This window comes from Gordionus sp. m RMFG-2023, chromosome 1, assembly GCF_954871325.1.
Source record: "Gordionus sp. m RMFG-2023 chromosome 1, tfGorSpeb1-WG-v2, whole genome shotgun sequence".
In the NCBI taxonomy this organism is placed as follows: Eukaryota; Metazoa; Nematomorpha; class Gordioida; order Chordodea; family Parachordodidae; genus Gordionus; species Gordionus sp. m RMFG-2023.
The window spans coordinates 11,075,024-11,097,962 of record NC_088775.1 but is presented as its reverse complement, the minus strand read 5'-3'; the positions used below and the strand labels follow the sequence as shown (position 1 = coordinate 11,097,962).

Here is a 22,939-nt window from a genome sequence, read left to right as displayed (position 1 = left end):
TTAATAGTGCTGGCTACGCCTATGAATTTAATTATCTACTAAGATTTCTTTTATTTTTTTTATATTTTTATCATTTTTGGTTCATTTGGTTATAATATTTATTATAATTTCTTTATTTTCTATATGGTGTGGCTCTTTGACATTTAGGTTTTCATTTTTAACCTATAAATTTTTATATTTGACCTCTGAATTTTTATTATACTAATTCAAATAAATTGGTTTTATTCGAAAACCCTTTATTACGAATTCTTGTAAAAACTTTCTCTATTTAGTTATGCTGCTTAATTTTGTTTCCGTTATTAAAGCATCATCCATATAATTGAAAACATCTGTCCATAGACTGCAGCTATTGTACACTGGATTATTAGTGTAAATATGGTGGAAAAATATTTTAAAATTGTGATTAACTGTAATATACGCTATTTTTTTAATATAAAAATCAATCAAAACAAGAAAAGAATTAATTTTGAATAAAAAATTTATAAAAATAAAAATGATTTTAACAAGATTATTTCTTTTTATAGCTTCAGGAAAAATAAAACGTTAATAACTCGAGAACTATAGTATTAAATGAAAATATTTGTAGAGGGTAGAGACCATAGGCATGTCTTGTATACTATGCAGAGGAGAGTATTGGTGGGTCTTTCCCTCTCCTATATTTAAATAAAAATATATTTGGGCTTTTACTTTTTTTAAAATAAAATTGTTTTTTTCTTAGAATTTTGAATTATAGTCGTTACTTTAAAAAATTATTAACTTTTATTTATTTTTCTTTCAAATTATTGTTTATAGTGATATATAAATATATATAGTACACATTTTTGGGGGGGAACGTGGTGAGTGATGGGTAAGGAGAAAATTTTTATCGACTTAAGATTATATTTACGAGAACCGGCAAATTTCCTAAGGTTAGGAAAATTTCCCATTTCCCCATTCCTTGATCCCAGTGGCAGAAAAATAGTTTTGAATAAAAGAAATAGGGTGTACTGAAAAAAAACAAGAATATTAGCCTGTTATTTTGTTGTAAAGATATAAAATTATATAGGGTGTATCCAAACATTTTGTTCATCATATATGAAGCTTTTAATTTTTATTATATAATAAATAATGTCAATAATTATATGTGTCATCTGTCTATTATTTCTTAGTATGCCAAAGGTTTGTAAATGAATTTTAAAGCATGCTCTCCAGATAAAATTTTTCAAATATTTAATACTTTGCAAAAACAGAATGTACTATTTAATAAAAATCAAAATTATTTAGGATCATGGTTTTAATTGCTATGTTTTTAGTCATCGATTATATATTTTTTAAAAGGTATATTTGTGGCCCAACTGTTTATGATGAGGCCCATATTGGTCATGCAAAGTTTGCAAGTATTAAATTCAATATATTAACAATTTTTATTAGAACATATGTCCAATTTGATATTATACGTAGAATCTTAAAAATGTTTTCGTATGAATTTGTACAAGCTATGAGTATAACTGATATTGATGATAAAATATTGAGAAGATCAAAAGAAGTAAATTAATTATTAAATTATACAATCATTTTACAAAAGTTTAGCAAAATATAAAGCCATGGGCACTTGCAAAGATGCATGAAAATATGTTTTTTGAAGATATGAAATACTTGAATGTTCAGCCACCCAATATTAAATTGAGAGTATCTGAGCACATAGCATACATATTATATTATATTCAAGTTATGATTAACAAAAAATTTGCATATTCTGTTCCTAATGGTAAATGTTAAATTATTTATACAAAGCTTGTTTATTTATTAGGAAATGTATATTTTGACTCTCAGAAATATAAAAAAAATTATGGCAAGTTTAGAAATATTTCTGAGTTAAAAATCAATCAATCATCATATGAACCCTCTTTTAAAGGTAATAATTTTAACAGATTAAGTAAATTATAGTTTATATTTAGATCCATACCGCAAACATCCCACTGATTTTGCACTATGGAAAGTGGACAAAATTTACGATCAAGATGAATATGATTCCAAAGTCTTTGATGCTTCTAAAATGATGATACATAACAATAACACTTTAACAAATAGTTCTCTTTATGGTAGACCAGGGTGGCATATAGAGTGTTCTGTTATGTCAAAGTAATTAGAAACTATTTTTAAAACTTTTTCATTATTTATTTTCATAATTTCTTGTTAATATTTTATAATATGTGAGTTGGTTTAATATTTTACTGAACATACCTGTGTTTAGTAATTTCATATCAAATCGATAACTTTTAAGCCAACCTTTTGAATTTTGCATACTGAGAGAACAATACTAGATATCAAGTCCAAAATTTTAACCTCCTAGTACTAATAGTTTCTGAACAAAGGTCAAAATGACCTTTTTTCAAAAATAAATATAAGATGCCAACTTGTAATTAAATACTAAAGATTAAAAAAAATAATGTTTCTATTTTTATTTACATTTTAGACTTTGAACCTTAAAATTCCAGGTGTTTTGCTTTCCAAATTTTTTTGAATTTAATATTTTTATTATTCACTTACATTTTATCTATTTGGAGAAAAAAAATTTAAAATTAGGAGTCATTAATTTTTTAATTATTGTGATTTAAAAATAAAATAAAAGAATAATTTTTTTTTCAAAAATTGTTGATCTCTTATAAAAAGAGCACATTTTTATTAAAATTTTTAGATTTTAAAACATAAAAATAAAATTTGCCAGGAAATAATATTATTCAGCTGAGATTTTAATCATTTTACTTGCAAATGAAAATTTTGAAAAATTATTATTCAACTTACCACGAAAAAATTGCATATTTATCATTAAAAAGTTATTTCTCAACAAATTAATCAAATTATATAATATTTAGGGCTACATGATTATTTTGATGAAATTAAAATGGCCTGGTTATAAATGTATATATATTTTTGATGAAATTAAAATGGCCTGATTATAAATGTATATATATTTAGAAATTGTCACAAGATTGACAAATATTTTTTAATATCTAACCATCTTTAAATGTCAATAACACTTAAAAATATGTTATCATACAAAAATATCTTAAGAAGGAGGGAGGGATAGTGGCAAATAAAATTTGCATCGGCAAAACTGATAATTTTGAACAAATTTTAAATTGTCCAATTTCTAAACGCTTCTTTAGAATAATTTTGTTTTATAAAAAATTGTGATGTTCAGGATGTCTGTGCATGAAAAATTAAATGCCAATCTCATACCAATTCTGAGATATACACATTTATAATTAACTCATTTCAATATCGGCAAATATATTCCTAATAATATTTTAAGGAGATTAATATTAACATGGCAATTAGATTTTAAATTTTTGGAAAAGCTTAAGACCCAAAAATTATATTGTATAATTAGCAAGGGCTAGAACACATTAATGTAATGCACTCTTAACATATACCTGAATATTAAACTTAAGATTTTATACTAATTAACAATGCTGACTAAAAAATGATAGAAATGCTGAGGATATATGACTTATAGAGATATTATAGGTAAAATTATTTGCAATCCCCCCCCCCCTCCTTGTTACCCACTAGTTATTTTGGTGACTGTAGCGAGTTGTCCTAGTTCTCCACTTTTGAAAAAAAAACACTTCGAAAAATTATTTATAAAATATTGTCTAGTTCGATGGAATTAAACAACACTGAAGACTATTCCTCCATCTTTCGATCGAAATTCATATGTGCCATACATTTATATGCTCTAACAACAAAGTTCGTTTTAACAATAACCTTAAATTAGAAAATAATCACTATCTAAATTATTTATGACTTTTCAAAAAACTAATTCTATTATTGTCCAAGACGAAGTTCAGAATGTCAATGGACTTCACAAGCTATGCATTTTCTCAATTTATTATAAAATGGGAGATCAAATAAACAACCTAAGATTTGGAATAATATCGGAATCCCACCATAATACTGTTTCAATTCCATTTATTACAATCGCATTTGATTAATTTTTCTAAAAATATAATCCATCAGATAATAAATCATTACTTTTCTGATGGTTCACCAGCGCATTAGAAAATAAGAAAAAATTCATCGTTGTTCCTTGAAATTGATATCCAAGCAGAATGACATTTCATTGTTATAACACATGGTAAAATGTCCGATGGCAAGGCGTCGCAGTAAAAAGATTAGTTGCCAAGGCAAGCTTACAAAGTCCTTAATCAGCTCAAATATTTATAATACTCACAATTCTATAAATATGGAGGAGAGCATATTAAAGGTATAAATTTTTACTATGCCCATACCCGAATATGAAGCAGCTAAGAGATAGGCTAATATATACTTGGGACATAGAATATTCACGCAGTATTTTTAATCGGTTTAGTATGGAAATGATAGATGGTAGGATATGCACAAGAAGTTGATATAAATTGAGATAAAATTAAGATAAATTTTCTCTACCCAAAAAGGACTAACGAAATTTGGCTTATCCAGACACCGGATCTCCTTTTTATACCAAAATATAATATTTTACCAATAAGCCCTCATTTGAAAAATTTATTAAGACTTCTAAAAAAATAATTTAATGAAAAGGCCGAGAACGTTATAATATTTCGAAAATTCATATTTTATTTACAAAAAGATGAATATAATGATAACTAATATTATCCCACATATCAATGCTGGCAAATCTTGTGTTTTTATGTTTACGTGATACATGATAAAGAACGTTTTTGCCCTCTAGTTGTGGATTCAACAGAGCTACGTTAGGTTTTCCTCATAATCCATCTAATTGGACAAATTAAAAATGGGGATAAAAATGAGGAGCCCTTCATACGTTTATGGGCAAGTGGCACGTACTTGTACGCTTAATAGTCCTAGGACTATTACCTCAACGTCTGTGGGCTGATGGGGAATGGTTAAAATTAAGCACAGCCCACACCCATAAAATGCTTATGTATTCAATTACTATAAAGGCAAAGGAAGGACCTAATTTAATCACAAGGTACATTAAATATATGGTAAGAAATTAAAAAAGCAAATAATGAGAATGAAAAGGAAAAGGAAAAATAAGTCAGAGAAAGAATGAAAAGGTAACTAAGAGGGGAGAAAGTAAATGAAAGGAAATAACAAAAATAACCTGTTTCTAGGAAGAGTTTATGGGAGATTTAAATAATTCGATTTGATTTTTAGCAGTTTCTTTTGACCCCTTATTTTTATTCAACTTTAGGAACTGTTTCGTGTTTAAATTTAAATCCATTATATCCTTCAATGCCCTGTAGAACCATAATGTCTTAAACTTCCCATATGTTTTGTCATTGAAGGAATATAACCAATTAATGGCCTCAAGGACCAGGCTATTAGTATGATTTCTCAGAAAATGAGCGAAGAAGGTAAGACCTTCTTCTTTAAAGTCACGTGTACTTGAGTGTGGTTTGATCTCTTTCAAAGGTTATCATTTGAGATAATGTTAGGGTAAAAAATGCCGTATATTATTTTTAGACATTTGTTAATGAACGTCTGTAGTCTCCTGGTCTCTGTCTTCATATGTCACCACCTTAAAGGAGAATTGGAATGATAGTGAAGTTGAAGATTCGTAGCCTTGTGAAAACCGATACCTCCCTAGATTTAACAGCATTTTTTACCCTAAAATTATCTCAAATGATAACCTTTATAAGAGGTCAAACCATACTCAAGTACACGTGACTTTAAAGAAGAAGCGTCTTACCTTCTTCGCTCATATTCTGAGAAATCATACTAATAATAGCCTGGTCCTCGAGGCCATTAATTGGTTATATTCCTTCAATGGCAAAACAAATGGGGAGTTTAAGACATTAGGGTTCTACAGGGCAATGAAGGATATAATGGATTTATGCTAAAACACGAAACAGTTCCTAAAGTTGAATAAAAATAAGAGGTCAATAAAGAAACTGTTAAAAATCAAATCGAATTATTTAAATCTCCCACAAACTCCTCATAGAAACAGGTTATTTTTGTTATTTCCTTTCATTTACTTTCTCTATTTTTCTCCCCTCTTAGTTTCTCATTCTTTCTCTGACTTATTTTTCCTTTTCATTCATTATTTGCTTTTTTAATTTCTTGCCATATATTTAATGTACCTTGTGATTAAATTAGGTCCTAAGAGATTAAAACTTATTCTTAGTTTTTTAAAAAAATCGCTGAATAAAATATTAAATTCAAGGAAATTCGGAAAAACACCTAATGAGTTTCAAAGATTATAACATTAATAAAAACGGCAATATTATTCTAAGGTCTTTAGTAGAGCTACAAAACGATATATATTTAAATTTACTGTCATATTGATATCTCGGGAACTATAATTACTAATAGGCTAATTTGGATTTGATGCCTTCCAAGGATGTTCACTCAGTATGCAAAATTTTATTAAAATTAAAAAATTCGAGCTGTAAAGTTATTGATTTAATATGAAATTACATAATTCAGAGTTTACAACTTTGGATAAATTTTTTTTAAATGTGATATATTAGGCTTAGGTCTATTTATAAATAAATCGAATATTTTATTTACTTTAAATAATTTAAATCGAATGGTAAGGGCACTGCCGCTATTTTGACCGGTGTTGAAATGACAAAGTTATAAATATTACATATCTCGGAATTACCACAAGATAAGCAGTAAATTTTTAAGCCATAACCATCTTAGAATATTAATAAGACTTAAAAATGATTTATCAAACAAAAATAAGGTCAGGATCGGCAAATAGAATGAGCCTATGTTTTGGGGTTGGTTTTTAACAATTTTTGCCCGATCAAGAACATATTTTTGATCTGCTAATTTTGATGCCTCTCCTTATGATATTTTTGTTTTATAACCAGTTTTAATGCTTATATCGATATTCCAGATATTTATGCGTAAAAAGATTAGATGCCAATCTTGTAACAATTCTAAGATATACACATTTATAAACAGGTCATTTTATTATCGGCACAACCCTACCGAATTGTAATGAATACCAATAGTAAATTATTTGTTTTGTATACGAATAAAAAATTATTTGATTCGATTAAAATGAATTATTCAATTTATTCAAATATTGCAAATTATTTATGATAATTTAGTCATTTTTATTTCAACTGCCTTAAATGCAAAATTCTAATAAGTAAATTTGATAAACTGATAAGTTATAGTTGAGTAATGGCTTTCTGTTCAGTCAACAGTCACGTGCCGAGTAGAATTTGCTAATCATTAAGGGTACAAGTTAATGTATTCGTGTGCCTTCTTCAAAGTTGTTCTATATGGTCGGCTGAGAAATATAGTATTCTATATCTTTTTATTTTTCAGATCAATTAAAAAAAAAGAAGTATTTCTTGTATTTTAGATAGAAGATTACAATGTAATAATAAAAATAAAGGAACATTCTAAATTATATTTTAACATTTTTTTAGTGGATATATAAGAATATAATATGGAAGAATTAATTTATCAAAAAACCCAGCTGACGATATATCCAAGCTAGGTTGATCTTTTTTTGGCCTGCTAAAACTAGAGCAATTACCCAATATAACTGATTAGTTTTATCGACGTCATATTTAACTATTAAAATGATTAGCAAATAATAGTTTATAATTATAGATTATTCTACCCTTTTTTTTGATATACAGGAATCCATTTTTTTTAAAAAAAATCAAATATTTCTGAAAATTTTGGATTAGAATGTTACGAATAGTATTGTTAAACAGATATATTTAGCTGATTTTAAATTAAGACTTTCGCCAAAATAATATTAGGCAAGCTTCTAGATTTTATTAATAGATATCCAAACTTTTTAGGCATCTATTAGCAAAATATCTAGACTTGTGTGATATTTTTTGGTTAATCAAAGTAATTACAAGTATACCCATCTCTTAATTGTTTTTTTAAAATATATTTTTTTTAAATTAATGTAATTTTCACATATTTGTTTGTTTTAAATTATTTTTTATATGACCTGTTTTTTTTTAATGATATAAATATTTAAAAAAAGATATTGGGATAGTCCTTTTTAAAAAATTATTTAACAACCCTAATTACTAATTAGGAATTAACATGAAAAAGAAGAAAATAACTAAAATTAGAAAAACAGTTGAAAGATTTTAAAAAAAGGAAAGTTAATTGCCAAACATCTTAAGGATTTTTACTTAAAAGATTTTTTTTTGTAATCTTCATGCACAAAGAATCTTGAAAATTTCTTTGCCCCAATACTCTAAAACAAAATAATTTATTATATTTGGATAGCCTTGTGTTCGGTCCCAGAATGGATATACATAGCGGCGGCCGAGATCTTATATTTCCTCACCACGAAAACGAGCTAGCTCAGTGTTCCTGCTTTTACGAAGGGGGGGATATGCGTCATCTCGAGGATGGAAAGGATTACGAGATGGCCGACATATGGATGCACACCGGTTTTAACTATTTTAGCATGAATGAAATCTTAACGATTACGATCTATAGATGATCGTTCTTTTAAAATAAATCATAAATTATGAGATTCGATTACGAAACATCAGTAAAAATGTTTAGGCCAGGGATCCAAACCGAACCGTTAAACCGCTAAAAACCGGTATTTTTTACTGAACCTGAACAGAACCTAAACCGCTAAAAAAAATTCAGCCGAACCTGAACCGAACCCCTAAAATGCATGTGAACCGGTTCGAGTATCATGATTTTATGCTTATAAAATAATATGCAAGTTATTATTAGATTTCAATTATATTCGAATTATTTAAAGATTATCATCAATCACATTTGATTGATAAGTGTCGGTCATAATTTTTATAAACTTTAGTATATCGTCATTTTACAACATTTTTTAAATATTTTAAGCTTATAAATTATAATGCTTAGAGAAAAATTAAATCCAAAATATTATTATAAATGACACATCAAATCTGATATCATATTGGCAGTGCCGGCCACCCAAGTTAGTGTGAAAAGATATTTCAACAATTAAATTTATGCTATCTCCTTATAGATGTAATTTGAGTGAGACGAATTTTGAAAATATATTAATTGTGCGGCTTAATAAAAAAATTTAAGTTAAAAAAAGGAAAATATTGTTCATATTAAAATTAATCATTGATATATATCTTTATATTTATAAATTAAAATGAAGGTTTTCTATATGTGTTTTTTAAATTAATGATAAAATAAAAAAATATTTTCCCTATACATAATTCGAATGTAGGTTTGAATACAAAAGTGTTCAAACCGGTTTTTAGAGGTTCGAACCGAACCGATATTTTAATTTTTTACGAACAGAACCTGAACCTTGAACCGTTATTTTTATCCGAACATAAACCTGAACCGAACCGATATTCGTTTCGGTTTGGATCCCTGGAGGCTATTATTTTTTTTGTTGTTGAGTCAATGTAACATTTTCGGAAGTTTTGTAGTGGGCTATTTTAAGAATTTTCTGGAATTAGGGAGTTTTGTTAAATATTTCAAATAAATGATTTTTTTTTAAAATTCGAAAATGAGTTATATTTAACTCCAATGAATAAATGTATACCAAGTATCAACGTCTACTACCGAGCAGGGTATGGAAACGATTTGCATAAGGGTTCAGTTCCATTCCGGTTTTTAGATTAAAGTTTTAAAACAGTTTGCTTCCATTCGACCTGTATTTATAGGTGTATTCCGATTTTAAAAAAATAATAGTGAGTTACGATATAAAACAACTATTTTAATTTCTTAACGCAAAAAGGACACCTGAATAATAGCAACGACAATCGAAAAATGTCGAAATCTCTCAAAAATTTTATGACTTTAAAGGATTTCTTTGCCCCTCTAGATCGGTCACAACGTCATGCCAATAAAATCGAGTCCTACAACAGTGATCATTTTAGAATGATGTGTCTTCTGAATCATTATAGAAAAGGTTTTGACATGTTTACCCGCCTTTTTAAAAAATTTTGATTTAGAAATTATTTTTATATTATTTTCTCTAATATTATCAAAATATTATAGATTTTCAATATATGTATTTTTTTATTGTGAGGAGCACTTTCATTTGATGATTGTTAATTTTATGTTACAGGCAATGTTGGAAGTTGAAACTCAGGCAGTAAGCACACGGTGTATGTGAGGGTTAGTCAGGACCAGTTAAGTTCACTCCACAATCCAATTTTTAAAAAAGTAATCAGCTGCTCCTGAATGATGTTGGTTGTTAAATTATCTAGATTGGTCTTGGTTCTTAGAATCGATCTGAATGTAGTGGACTACTTTTTATCAAAATTTATATCTACTTTAGAGATGCCCTAGCATCTGTAGAATAGAGGTTGCCGGAGTCTAGCCCAACCAGCTCTTTAAAATTATCGGTTTTCGGCTCAACCCATAATTTTTTCGTCCTGTCCAACACTCAATAATTTTTTGATGAAGGAAAACGAAATTAATTTGCCTAATTATCTTTAAGGCATTTTCAAACTTCGACCCATCTTAGCCAGTAAAAATAGCTGGCTTCGAGTGAACAGGGGTGGACTACACCAACTTCTATGGTAGAATGTCTTATCTAAATTTTAAACGATCAAACTTTTGATTCATTCTACATTTATATTTATACAAAAGGCAATATACAAGTATTGACCGATTTCCAACATTGACTTCCTACATAATAAATACTATATTGTATGTTTTAAATGAATTTTGATTGCCTATATGAGGAAATAACTGCTTATTATTATATATAATTTATATATTTAAATAAGTTTTTAATTTATTCCCATTTGCAATTCTTTAAGATTTGACCTTTGACCTGGATGTCACTATGAACAAAAGCGTTTCTTTATTAAATCGCATCGATAACTTTCTGTTTCAAAGCAACGTTTACGCCCACACTGCGGGCCAAGGGGAGAATCACAAAATTTTCGATAATCACGGGAATATGAGTTATTGTTGCCCAATTGATGAAGTACACTTGGAAGAAATGTAAATTTTATATGGAGTATTTTTTTTCCTTCCTTATATAAAGTGTTAAGATTTTGATCCATCTACATTATATTTTTTTTTTATTTGTAACTTCTACAGAGCATAGCTCTAGATTATGCGATTCAAGTCATATATGGTTTGACCATGGACTAATTAACAGATCTGTCAAAACTTCAGAGGAGAGATGTTAAGAAAATTTAATCAATATTTATTTTTAATATCATTTTTCCTAAAATAATTATAATTGATTATTATATATAAGAAGAAACAAAAACATCATATACGAGATGGAATTTATATGCTAAGATTATTATGTGAAATTAATTTGAAAAAAATAAAAGAAAAATGATGAAAATTTAAGCATAAATTATAAAATAACTAGCATATATTAAGTATATTTACCATTTTTTATTTCCACATCAATATTATTTTTTTCGCTTTTGAAAATATTTTAAAAAGATTAAATTATTTTATCGAACCGAAATAATGGCTTTGTTATTCTTACATTATTCGTAAGCCTAATTACGAGATAAATTTCTATTTATCTGCGCTTAAAGATATATTGTATATTTTTTTCAAAAACACATTTTGGAGGAGAGAGGGGAATGATATGGCATAGTGGTGATGCATAAAGTTTTGCAGTATTAACCTGATACGAGTTATATGGGAAGGGGAGAAGGACAACGCAAATAAAACTTGATATATTTTATCGAGAGGATTGCTGAGGCCTCTATTTTTTTTTATCTTTAGTTATGTAAACCAAATACGAAGCCCTTTGGTGCTCTATAGCTTTAACGTGAAATATTTTGTTGAAAGTTTTAATGTAATTTAAAATAATGATAGTCAACGTTTTTATATTTCGGCCGGTTCCAACAAAATTCGGATTTTTTTCCATCCAATGTCAAATTTGAAGAGGTCCGACGATCCTATAAACCGGATTCAGAAAAAAGAAAGAAAGCTGTTCATGCGTTTACGTTGTTCTAAGGGTTTAAAAAATATCGTAAAAATAATTTTGCCCATTTTTTTTTTCATTTTCCTAGAATTTTTAACCAAGTTTTAATTATTTTCAGAGATTTTTATCTTAATGGAGATAAATCGAGCGCTATTTTATTCGTTACTTTTGCATTTTATTATGATTATATTATAATAATTTTTGTTTTTTTATTGAATGTTTAGGTCTAATATTTATATAAAAAAACAAATATAAAACCGTTCGTGTAACATATTATACTGACATCTCCATTCTTCTTTCAGTTGTTATTTATATCAGTCAATTGGGTGGCTTGGATTATATAGAGTAATGCAACTAAGGTTAATACACATATTATCTTTCTTAAAGGTCAAATCAATAAAAGAAATAGTAGGTTTCTTTTGAAGAAAGTGTTGATAAACAATCACCATTAAAACTGGTTAAAAAATTATCGGCATATATATAGCATAATACATTAAAAAGTAATCTGTCCTCAACTTAAAAAGGTTACTTTTCAAAAAATAATGAAATAACAACGTTATTATTTTTTGTAAATTAGCATTAATATTTCAAGTGAATCATAATATTAGATAGATTTATTTTAATGAATAAAGCTTGGCCAAAACGATACTAGAAGTTGATAGCCACCTGAGAAACGATTTTGACACTCCCTGCGTCATGCAAGCACTTACGAAGCTTATCGATGAATATGACAAGAACGTTAACGTTAATTCCTCTAACCCTATACCATCTATATCAGACATAGTTTCGTTTTGATTTTCATCCCAATATTTTATTATATTAATCATAATTTTAAGATCACTCCGCCCTAGTCAATTTCCGCCTTAGTCAATTTTCGATTATATTCTCATAATCTTAACATTATTATCATATTTTTGGGCGTATCCCAATTTTTTTAATCGTTTCAAATGATTTTCTCTAACAAAACATGAGCCATGATCATCGTCACCATAACATCTTTTTATGGCTATGGAATAATACGAATGGGTATTAATGAAAAAAGGAAGAGAAATATAAATCGAATACATTTAGGCAACATTTGAACCTTTATTTGTTCCACTGGCCCTCTTTTTGAAATTTTCGGGCCTAGTTTAGGGCTCTACCCATACGCCTCTAGTTAAAAACACAAATGGGATACGGATGCAAGACTTTTAAAAAAATAACTTCATTACTTAAAATCTTTTAGGGTTTTTCAGTAACCAAAATTTTTTAGAGAAAGTATATTATTTTATATGCGCAATATATAAAAAAAATAATTAACTCTCATAGATACTACATTATAAATCTTTTTTTGGTATGGGTTTCAACTGTTTTGGAAAAATCTAAATATATAAAATTTTATTTAATTATTTTTGCAGGTATTTTATTCGCGCAGTCCATTTGTCGTAGCCAAATTAAGATATTTTGTCGAAAATTTGCTTTTGGATCTTGGATTCAATTTTTCTGGAATGGTGAGAATTTAAATTTAAAAAATAAATCTAATTTTTTTATTTTACTATAAATGATTGAATTATTCTTTTGTTTTTTAAAAAAATCTATATTCATAATTTATGAGGTATTTAAGATCACAATTGAATTCTCCTTATTTATATCCTTTTTTTTGAAAGGGGTAAGTATTTATTGTTAACCATTTTGTTTTTTTTTACTTTTTACCATCCTATTTTTTTTTATTAGATAAGAAATAAGGGTGCGTTTAAAAGTTTAAATTTTATTTTATTTTTAAATAAATTAATTTATCATCGAAATTTACGAAAATCGAGTTGCGTAATATGCAAGAATATTTTTTTAACATTGGACTCTAGTTGAGTACTATATTTTTAGCCATATAAGCTGATTATTAGCAAACTAAAAAAAAATCTGCTAAACCGAGTTATTAGCTAAAAATTTCACTTTGGACTCGGTTTTCTTAAACATATAGCAGCTCATATTTGAAAAAAATAATATATATTAAAACACCTTAATGATGACGGATTTTCTCCGGGAAGTGCCTGTAGATTAAACCGACATTTAGTCATTACCCAACTATACTTTGGACGCACCTCATTATCAAAAAACAATTGAATATCAATTTTTAGTAGCACTCAAATAACGCGGAATTCGTACACTTATCAACCATGACCTTTTATTTTATTTACAAACATTCTAAACTGTATCTACTCATTTTATGGATATTAACTCGACTCAAGAAATATTCAATTTGGGATATTATCAAAAATTAAATAAGTATCTGAAGTAAGGAGTAGGATTAAAGGCTAGAGAAAGAAGAAATGGGAAATTTGTATTATTGTTAATAAAGAACACTTTCCTCCTGGGTATCTTCCATTTCATTAATATCATCTTCTGACTCACTTTCAACGATTTGGATGTCCATTTGCGATGACATTTTAAATAATTTACACGTGATCTAGGTTTATAATACAAATTGAAAATATATTTCAAAATTAAATAATAAATCATAAAAATTATAATAATTATGATATTATATTTAAATTTTCACATTTATAGTTACATTATTATATTTTTAAAATGTAGCTAAGTAGCGCGCTAAAAAAATTAATAATTTTAAAAAAAGTAGTGCGCTATTAGCTATAGCTACCAAAAAAGATAGCGCGCTACAAGAAGCTCGCTACCTTAAAAACTCTGGAAATATGATATCTAAAAGTTTTTCTTCTGATATATAATAATAAATTTAAGTCACTATAATTATAAATACAGAATAGGTTAAAAATAATATTTTTTATTGGCCTCAAAACTATGAGTAATTTATTATATTCGGAAATTCCATAGAAATAACCCAAAATTTAATCTTTTGTGACCCTTTCTTTTTTTGACACTAGCCCGTCACCAATGGACAGGTCCTCAAAAATGTTTTTAAAAATAAAATCAAGACGTTCTTATATCTTAGATACAAATATTCGTGGGTACTGTCCAACTCTACAGGCTATTTATAAAAACAGCCGATTTTAGTATAGGTTTTAAAGATTTAATGATTATACTCAAAAGAAACGGCATCAGTTAACAGTACACGAAACAAAATACGAGACTAATGATAGCGAAATATTAAGCCAGGCCCTGACTAAAGAAAGTTCGGTTGAGATTTTACTCAATTTCAGGAATAACGTCAGATCCGCTCTTCTTGATTCTCAGCAAGATATTAGTCTTGGTATATTTTTATATATTTTTTTTGTATATTATATAATATAGCTATAATCTTCACTCCTATGTCAGAAAAAATCAACAAATGGAATTTTGGTTTTGTGTTTTTAAATTTTAAAAATTATTTTTTGATTGCTTAAAATTTAAATAAGAATGATATTGATTGTGGGTTAAAATAAATTTTACTTATTAGATTTTAAAAAAAAGAATATCCTTTGAACCCCTAACTGAATGGGATAAAAACTCAACATAAATAGCATATTAAGTAAGATAGGAAAGTTTTAAATGATAATAGTCACTAGTTCCTTACTATCCTATCAAACCTTCCTATCTTTTTTGTGGGTTAGGTCCTTCTTTTCCTTTCTTTGCTATCTAGCATTTTCTCATCTATTTTATTTACTCTATCTATTTATCTTATTTCTAACTTATCATACAGTATGCAACTTATATATTTATTATTTATGAACCAGCTGTTTAATATTTAAAACAACGTTTTTTATTATCCAATATAGAAAATTTGAAGGAAAAATTGCTTAAACATTGTGATTCATTGCGACAAACAATGACAGATTTGGGTGTCGATATCAAAGTAAATGTAGCTATTTTTAACACTTTAAACGTTCATAACGTAGCTTCTGGAGATGGTAGCTAGAATTTTTTATATTATTCTTAGTCACTATAATATCAATACATAATAATAGAGAGCATATCTAACGGGGCCATGCCGAATTTCTTGTTGATTCCCTCGCGGAATATTTCGTTGGATGTTTTTTTGATAATAGACGAATTCTTCAAATAAAAATGTTAAAATATAATTGAGAATAATCATTATTTTCATTGTTGTTTTGTTTTTCCCCCCGTTTTTATATTTAAAAATTTATTTTTTTCTCTATTTTTTAAAAAATCTTTTTTAATAAAACTGTCACAACAAATAGCTTAAAACAGTTGAATAAAAAATGGATTACTAATGAAAAGTAAGAGCAAAATATATAAAAAACAGCTGTTGGAACGTGCTTTAAGTATATTTATGGAAGAAGAATAGAGGTAAATTTAATAATACTTATCTATAAAGATTAGGTACAACATTATCTTATTGCTCTTATTATTTTTGCGATTTAAATATTTATATTAATTTCATTTTTTATAAAAAGGATGCGCGTAAATCAGGAGGGACGTGGCAACTCAGAAGAAAATAAAATTATTTTATAAGCTCATTTTTTTATGGTTAAATATTGTGATTGGATTTTTTTTATGCTATTCGATTCAATAAACAGTAATATGTTACATATATTATTTTTTTTAACAATTTTTTGACGATAGGTTTCAATAATGCTATTTACCCACCTCGAGAAAAAGAAAAATTATACTGTTTTATTATCCTCGACTAAAGCTGGAATTTCGTAAATTTTAATTAATCGAGTTGCAAATAAGAAATTAATTTGACGCGCACAATGAACAAACTAAAAAAATATTAATAATCTAAAACACTTTTAATCTATTAGCCTTATTTTTTAATGAAATTCAGTATGAGCAACAGTAATATATGACAAGATAGTTAGAGAAGACAGAAGTTAAATTAGCCATAATTTAAAAAATTTTTATGGGGAAAAAAGGGTTGAAAATTATTTCATATGGAATGCTATTTTTGTATCAAGTCCATCGATTTATCTTTTGAAAGGTCATAATTAGCTCTAGACCAATCTTTGATGCATTTTGTTAAAAACTTGTATAGGCTCGTTTCCGTTATAATTTTTGATTATTTTTAAATTATTCATAATATATCGATGGATGAGTATTATAGTGTTCTATATCCATTTTCAGGAGGGCATTTCTAAAAAAATATTTGTATTTTAGATATGAGATCGCAAGCAATAAAGGATTATTCGAAATTGTATTTAAAGATCGATTTATCGAAAAAAAAGGTTTTTTGCAAAAAAAGTGGACTTTAAACACTATGTCAATATGGTATTACCGATCGATACCTCTATTAAAAGTTTTTTTTACATAAACCCATTAATTGTACATATGTTTTTTTTACATTTATAATAATGTTTCTGCTAGTTTTGCTTAAAAAAGTTCTATCTGAGGCGATTTAAAACGGCTAAACCACTGTTTTAGTCAGACGAATATTGCCTACATTGTGCCATCTATGGGGCTTGCATAATATATTTCTGGATAAAATAGAGTCAACCCTTTTTAAAAATCTGCTCAAATCGCGCCGTCTACCGACACTAGTTTCTGCTATTTTTTATCCGATATATAAATATGCACATTACAAATTTTTATTGAAATAGTTTTTAATTAAGAGTAAAATTGAAATATTTTCCAAAAAAAACTATTAGGGTAATATAAATTCATTCAAGAAAATTTTCTTTCCACGCTGATATGTAACTTGAACTAACTTAAGACTAGCTGAGTTTTTTTTATTCCTAATTTTATTATGATCGATTGAATTTAAAATTAGATAATTGAATCGCTAATGTTATAAAAAGTTGAAAGTCAATAATTTATTCTATATTAGTTAGGTAACATAAAAATTAACCTATGTTAAGTTCATCAAACAAAACTTTGTTTATATCTCTAATTTAAGCAATATATAATCGATTCAATCCATTTAGCCATTGTAATAAAAAAAATTCTTATTTCTAATTGTTAGCAAGAATCATTGGTGTATAATAGATGTTATAATAATACATTCGTCGTAAATGTATAGGTTTTTAATTTAATTCATATCTAAAAAAATAATTATTTCACATTTTTGATAGTTTGTAGTAGAAAATTAATAATTTAAGATATTATTTATAAAATATTTCAAAGTAATACAATTACAATTAAAAATCCATAATTAATAATGGAAATATCGTGGCCGATAAAAATTATTTAGTAAGGTAATTATAGGCTTTAAGGGGGGTTTGCCTCCAATAATTTTTTATCATGTAGACGCTGTTTGCTAGGAATGATGAAATAGAAGGTAAAATCCCAAATAAGATATTTTCTTAGAGACTATGAGATTGAAGTCGGGTCTCTGTGTCATCTGTTGACAACTTGATTAGCTAAAGTTAGGATGTGATGGGCTGCTAGAGTTCGATTGATTATCATGTTTAATAGCGGAATTTCATTGAAATTACAGTTCAGCTTACTGTCTACTTTTGAAATCTACAGGCAAAATACATTTCACACAAAAATGAGGTACAATTTCACACCCTAGACGAAAATCAATGGCAACCCCAATTGTTCATTTGGTAGGAGATTGACAAGACGACCTCTAGGAAGTGCTTCCAACCATTCATGTTCTCCATCGCTAGTCATGTAAAAGTTAAACAGTTTCGAATGGGTTAATTTAGAATGGTTGATAGAATTTTTAGGATTAAATGCAATAAATTTTTATGGGTATGGAGCATTTATCAAAATCGATGGAAGAACATCCGGTGGAAAATTTGAAGTGATAGAACGGTAAATATTATTTTATTTTAATCATATTTATTTACAGATTCTATGAACATTATATCTCGATATTGATAGTAATTATAACTTACACTAAAGAAATTAAGCTTAAAATCAGCCATCACCCACCTTTAAAGTAATTAAATTATACTGTAGTTCTCGGGTATAGGCTTTTTCTTTGTCCCACTCCTTTTAAATTAAAGCCTATAAAGGTTTAAGCAACATTTTTCGAAATGTTGGGCCTACAAGTACGTGCGGCTTGCCCACAAACGCGTGGAGGGCTCCTCATATTTTTACTTTTATACCCAAATTAAATTGTTCCAATTAGATGGAAATGAGGAAAGCCTAGCGTAGCTCTGTTGAATCTTCAACGCTAGAGGGCGAAAGATCTATATATCACGTTTATGGGTATGAAGCGGAGTGGTAAGTGAAGATTAAAAAAATGGAGTTATTCAGTAGTCTAAACAACAAAAAAGGAGGATTCTGCGAATAGGTAAAATAAACTTAGCGCTAGCTTTAAAAAATACCAATTGAAGGTGCCAACTCAATGTTAAAAATCATATAAAAAATGCTTTAGACACATCAATTTTTTGGATGAAATTATAATTTAGGAAGAAAAATGATGGAAATATGTACAAATATTTGGGAATGCAGGGACAATTTCTTATTAAAAATTGGGATTAGTGATTAACAATAAATTTTATTCATATTGAGTCAAATTTCTGTGTTTAGCTTTACATAATTTTATAAAAGTAAAAATAAAAAATTAACTGATTGTGAAACAAAACATATTACGAATACTGACCCAGGATATGATATGAATGATAAATATCATAATGGAAATTGATATCACAGAGGCTGAAAAATTATTTAATATAACCTCCGCATTTACTTTAATCATTGGCATGTGGAAATACTAAACATATTATAGCACATATTTTTTTTTATAAGTTGCTAATTGATGAGAAATAAAAATTCTGGTAGATGTCCAGAATAGTTGAAACCACTTGAGAATTCTAAAGTATTATAAATGAAAGCTAAGGGAACAGGATTATATTTCTATTAAAGATTTAATAGCTATTGGTTAAGGAATATATATCCCAACCAAACATTTTAACGAAATAAAGTGAGACAGACAATCGACGAAAAGATATCAAATTTATATTTATGAGAATAAAGCAACCCCACTTAAAACAAAGTTATTTACAAAATGATAAAGTTTAATAGTTTTTATTTATGTACTAAATAATATTTATACTATAATGTATAAAATAGAAATTAACCATTCCAAAATATTACTAAGCATAGAATTATATTTAACTCGTATTATAATATATATTTTAAATATTAATTTTTTTATCATCTTTTAGTATTATATGAATGATTAATTAATGTTTCCATTCTGTGAATCATCATTTCATTCTAAAAATCTTCAAGATTATCTTTATTTACAGATGTAGCTAATATTTTTATACTTTAAATCTATTATCATATGTATCATTAATTTTTAATTTGTTTTTTTAAAACTGTTTATACATATTTTTTTTTTATCTTGGTCAAATTATTTTTGTTTATGTAAATGTTTCAACTATATGTTTTTTCTGTTTTTTTTAAAAAAAAAAACCTCTAAATATTCAATCTTACTAATAAATTTTGAAATTTTTCTCTTTGATTTTTACTAAAATCTTATTACTCTACATACTTTTTACTATTTTATAAAGAGTTAGAAGGAAGTGAGTTGAAGTAAGAGCTATAAGATCTTGTCTTATCACATGATCTATGGAATCATTTGTAGAATTTAAAATTAACATTTTTGATTAATTGTTAGACTAAATTTACAAGATTTATATAATGAACATTATATGAAGACTTCCAGATATACGTCTAGATTCTTCATAAAATTAATTATAATTTTTAGAGTGTTATTTTCTCAATTAAAGTTCCTTTTTGAAGTACAAAAAGTTTGTTAGGTAAATTTATATTTTTAATTCTTCGTCAGTCCGTGGATGCAGGGTACTGAATTTAAGGGCAGAATACATGAATTGGTCTACCAAGAGCTACACTTAATGGGTAAATGTGAATATGTTCAGCCCACTTATTCCAATTCGGATTTATTTTAAAGCTTCTAAACAAATAGGAGTGATTTTTTAAATAAAATTGGGGGTTTAAATGATCTGCATAGCAGTACAAAAAATATATTGGGTTATTATATAATGACATTGAGAGAGTGCGGTAAAATAAATAACCTTCTGGATTATTTTTCTGAAGAAATTTTCTTATCAATATCTTTTTTTTCAACTTTGAGGCTTTAAGTTCTGTTAATTTAATATGTTAACCTCAAAAATGGATTTTATTCTAGCTAAAAAAAATTTTTAATTATTCAAAATTCTATGGTTTCTTTATCAAGTGATGAATCTAAAGTAAATAAAAAGTTTGATGATGTAAAATCAAATAAAATTTTGGCTAAATAAAATATATTCAATGATAAAAAAATTTATGAACTTCAATAAAATTGTTAATTTACCACTTTCGGCATATTGATCTTCGGAGTCATATTAGGGTTTGTGAAAAAAGATTTGAACCCTTGTGCAGATATTTAGAGCGGCCAACATTTGGTAAAATATAATAAATGATCAGATAAAACAAAGATACGAGATTCAAAAAAAATATGTTAAAAAATTAATTATACGTTATAAATATGAATTTGCTAGGGATAAAATTACAAATATCATATAATTTTTTGTATATTGGGTAAATATTTCACTCATTGGTATTTATCATAATAAGTCACTTGCAGAGGTATCCGGCTTGTCCTGGACTTTTTTATATCTTTCGCTATTTTCAATAATTTTAATTTGATTGACTATATATTTTGTAAATTATTTCAAAAGGAAAGAAAATATGAGCAATACATGAATATTAAATGCTCGATTCATAGACAAAGGTACCCCTGACAAAATACCCACGTACAAAATGACATTGGACAAAAATACCCCAATTTTCAAAAAAAATCATCTCAAATTTTTAAAATTGTGGTATTTTGCCAGGTGACTTTAAGATCAGACCAGGGTTTTTGAAAATAAAAAATTTTAAAACAAAAAAAATCCGAGGTGGGTCTAAAATTTTTACCTTTGCAAAATCTTAACTTAAATTCAAGAGTTATAAGAATTAAAATAATATTTCAACTCACTGACCGATGCTAAAAGTAAAAGTCAATTGCATCACTAGAAGAAGGGACTAAAATTTAAAAAAATTTTTTTATACAATTAAAAAAAATAGGTAATTTTAGATAATGTTAGATTAAAAAAAAGAAGGTAATTTTGAAAATTTAAAAAAAAAATGAGCTCCCTGAGATTGTGAAGGTTAGTGATGCCCCTGGTAAGTTATAATTTGAACGAAAATTATAGAAATTTGAAGAAAAAAATAAAAAATTATTTTTAATTAGTTTGTGTCCAAATATCAAATAATTAAATCACAAACTTTTGAAACTATGGGATCTATATTATAGTAAAAATATATGATGCATGCTTTAACTCCTGTGTGCAATTTGGCATGATAATAAATGTAAGTTATTTTAAATATAAAATATGTCTAAAATATAATTTTAAAAATTTAATGTATCTCAGCAACTAATTGAAATTAAAAGGAGAGCAAAAACAAATATTAACCATGAATATGATACGGTGCAATATTTTGGAATAAAATATTAAATATTATATTTTATCTTTTGAACAATTTTATTAAACTGCTTATTTTCTATAAAATTAACTTTCTTATAAAATAAAAATTTTAATGGACAATTTTATTTTTCATATTAATAAAACATCATTCAAATGTCACCATGGTAATAAGATATCTTACTTAACAATGTAATAATTGATTTATATTAATGGGTAAATAAAGTAAATAAAATGTTGATTTAAAAAATATATTAGGTGTGATATTTTTGTTTGACCCAAAATGATTTTTAGCTGAAACTGGAAGGAAAAAATGCTATTATTGCAGATCCTTGGAAACTTGTTTCATCAATTTCATTCATTAAATTAAAAATTATACTTATTATTTGCTTACATTTATAAATTACAGAGCAATAAATCATGTAAATTGTGTTAACTATAAATGAGGTCTTAGGTTTGTATTACAAACAAGTGTAAAAAGGAGTTTAAATTTTTGCTAAAAAAAGAGGTTTAACTATGCAAGATCTTCCTGGATATAGAGTATTATTATTTTTTCATCTCAAATGATTTTTAAGCTCAAATTAATTTCATATTTTGTTAAAGTTAAACAAAGAGTCTAAAATAAGCAGAAATTTTTTTGAGATGATAATTGCTAATATATTATATTTTGTTCATCTTATATAAATTTGATAATACAAAAAGAATAGATATAAATGAGATGATATGAGACCTATTTATTTTTTTTAATCTATATGTC

The 22,939-nt window shown here is 26.7% G+C and overlaps 1 protein-coding gene across 5 annotated transcripts; it reads left to right on the top strand.

Moving 5' to 3' along the window:
- The first annotated feature begins 1,158 nt into the window (after positions 1 to 1,158).
- LOC135931796 (probable cysteine--tRNA ligase, mitochondrial) lies at positions 1,159 to 16,333 on the top strand. Of its 5 annotated transcripts, none has more exons than XM_065469088.1 (14): positions 1,159 to 1,270; positions 1,318 to 1,368; positions 1,411 to 1,525; positions 1,570 to 1,747; positions 1,790 to 1,894; positions 1,938 to 2,121; positions 8,227 to 8,393; positions 9,695 to 9,868; positions 10,728 to 10,914; positions 12,499 to 12,649; positions 13,264 to 13,356; positions 14,909 to 15,068; positions 15,574 to 15,650; positions 16,213 to 16,333. In XM_065469088.1, exons 1-14 carry the CDS (start codon positions 1,167 to 1,169, stop codon positions 16,255 to 16,257), a joined length of 1,791 nt encoding a protein of 596 aa, XP_065325160.1. In that variant the 5' UTR covers positions 1,159 to 1,166; the 3' UTR covers positions 16,258 to 16,333. The 5 variants fall into 5 exon arrangements, with proteins under 5 accessions (XP_065325160.1, XP_065325159.1, XP_065325161.1 ...); XM_065469087.1 differs by lacking the exon at positions 16,213 to 16,333 and adding an exon at positions 15,694 to 15,910; XM_065469089.1 differs by lacking the exon at positions 16,213 to 16,333 and adding an exon at positions 15,694 to 15,910 and having other exon boundaries at positions 1,209 to 1,270; positions 1,318 to 1,376; positions 1,441 to 1,525.
- Positions 16,334 to 22,939: the final 6,606 nt, after the last annotated feature.